Here is a 2,345-nt window from a genome sequence, read left to right as displayed (position 1 = left end):
GACAGAACACCACCAAAAAAGCTCACAATTAAAAACAAACAAAGAACTCAAAGTGGAAAATTAGCAATAGCATTTTGAGAAATTCGAGAATCTCAGAAATATAGGGAGAAAAAAGTAGGAAATTTCTAAATTTGAAGGTGAAAAACTTGCTAGAAAAATTTTCAGAAATTTTGAGATTAATCTCAGAAATTTTCAAGGAAAAAATGGGAAATATCAGTTTCAAAGGTAAAAATTTGACTTCTAGTTTTCAACACATAAATTAAATATTTAGTTGCCAAGTTAAATATTTAGCTTTTTAACTAAATTGTTTGAAGCTACATGTTTATGAACTACTTAGCTGGTAAGAGGCTAAGAATTTAGTTTGGAGCTTGAAATGTGACTTTAAAACTCAATATTTTGTTTGGAGATATGATTTAGCTTGTTATTTAAACATATAGCTTTCTGGCTAAATATTAAGTTTGTAGCTACATCTTCAACATAAATAATTATCTTGAAACTAACATTTACAAATTAATAATTAATACATTTAAAAAGTAGACCTGCCAGATTCTCTAAATCTTAAATTTGACAGACAAATCTAAACATTTTTAGATCTACAGTGTTATAAGACGGGAGGTTCAGTGCATTGTTTTCTTACGCCTTGGGCCGGCTTGGTCTCGGAACTGTTTTTCCTCTGTAGTGATGATTCCAAACTGTAAAAAGACAGTCAGTTTTAAGATTGCAGAAAAACGTTTCCTACTAAATATGATCATAATGGTCTAATAAAAGTTAATGAAGAGGGGAAAATCAGCGCGGCTCCTTTAAATCTTCAGGAGGGCGGAGTCTGTGCGGCGGAAGTGTTTCTGTAGGACTTTATAAAACGCCTTTCTTCATGTTTTTAACATTAAACCTTGCTTTTCTTCGGTCAGATAGCTGCTGTGTCGTAATCTCGTCTAGTTCAAATAATGTCGGAGTCCATAAAGAATGTCGCGATATTTGGAGCCACGGGAATGACCGGGCTGGCGACGCTGCCGCAAGCCGTGGCTGCAGGTGAGCTTTGCGGGGAGAAGCGACCGGGAATGACGGAGGTCGTGTGGATGTTTATTAAACAGGCTGCTGGGGTTTGTTTACTTATCTCATGTTTTCCACTCAAAAGTGCGTCAGCGTCTGTGAACGGAACTTTTTAAAAAAAATACACTTAATAAAAATCTCACAAACCTATTTATTTTCCTTTAAAGATTAATTTTAACATAATATAATAAGCAGTTACTATTCAGATACAACCAGTGTTATATACAAAATAAGATTTAAAAAAAATTTATTCCCTGCAAAAGTTCACTCTTAATGCAAGTGCTTGTAATTTTTTTGTCTCACTAAAATAAGAATTTTGCTTCTCTAAGGGAACAAATAAAAAACTAAAGTTCAAATAGAAATGCTTGGAAAAGCTAAACATTTTCACAATATAATAATATTTAACTGATTTGCATTTTAAATTAAGTGTGAAGTAAACTTTCACTTGACTTATAGGAACTGAAAATATATTTTAGCTCGATCTACTTTACTTTCTGAACCAATCAGGTTGCACATATATTATGTAAGCATTTATTTATTTGTTTATTTATTTATTTTTTACAAATGTGAGTCCTAAGATCTACAAGCATTTTACAGGATGCTGTAAAATCACCAACGTGTGTCATGTGATGAGAAAAGTGTAATTTTAGCAGCATTTTCATTTCCTTCTGCCCACCGTGAAATCTGCTGAGTCATGTTAACCGTTAGGTCGGCGTTTTGCCGAGTCATAATAAGGCGATAGTAGAAAGCTGTTCTCTATCTCGCCTGAACACAAAGGGCGGGATTCTTGGGGCGTTACTGGTAAAATTAAACGTCTTTTTCGATTTTTTGTTACACAAGTTTACAGTTGACTAAAGTGAAGCTATTAGCATCTAGAGACATTTTTGGCTCGAACTCGGTCAGAATGGATCAGCAGCGTCTGTAAATACCTGACTGACCGTTTCTGATTTTAATTGTTTCCTTTTTTGTTTTGTTTTTCACCAGGATACAGCGTGACCGTTCTGGTGCGGGACGCATCCAAGCTGCCGGAGGACCACAAGGCGTCCAGAGTGGTGGTGGGTGACGTCCTGAATAAAGACGACGTGAGGAAGACTCTGGAAGGCCAGGACGCAGTCATCATCATCCTGGGGACCAGGAGTGACCTCAGTAAGGCTTCTCATAATAAATCAGAAATATTTGTATCCAAAAATGAGAGAAAGGTATGGAGAAACCTTTGTTTGAAGACTTCCATGATTAAAGTGTAGCTGGCCCCGGTCTGAAAGCTAAGCCCCGCCCTCTGGCAAATTTTGAACAAT

General features: G+C 35.9%; 1 protein-coding gene across 1 annotated transcript in view; it reads left to right on the top strand.

Moving 5' to 3' along the window:
• Positions 1 to 814: 814 nt before the first annotated feature.
• The window catches only part of blvrb (biliverdin reductase B), a 14,053-nt gene continuing 12,522 nt past the window's right edge, over positions 815 to 2,345 (top strand). Inside the window, exons 1-2 of the mRNA XM_015033246.1 lie at positions 815 to 1,029; positions 2,035 to 2,196. Of these exons, the coding sequence (XP_014888732.1) occupies positions 945 to 1,029; positions 2,035 to 2,196 (247 nt within the window). The 5' untranslated portion in view covers positions 815 to 944. The remainder of the gene's footprint in view (positions 1,030 to 2,034; positions 2,197 to 2,345) is intronic.

The sequence above is a fragment of the Poecilia latipinna genome, unplaced genomic scaffold, assembly GCF_001443285.1.
Source record: "Poecilia latipinna isolate Pla-1442-1.1 unplaced genomic scaffold, P_latipinna-1.0 Scaffold15, whole genome shotgun sequence".
In the NCBI taxonomy this organism is placed as follows: Eukaryota; Metazoa; Chordata; class Actinopteri; order Cyprinodontiformes; family Poeciliidae; genus Poecilia; species Poecilia latipinna.
Note: the sequence above shows the minus strand (reverse complement) of the source record. Positions and strands in the feature narration are given on the sequence as shown.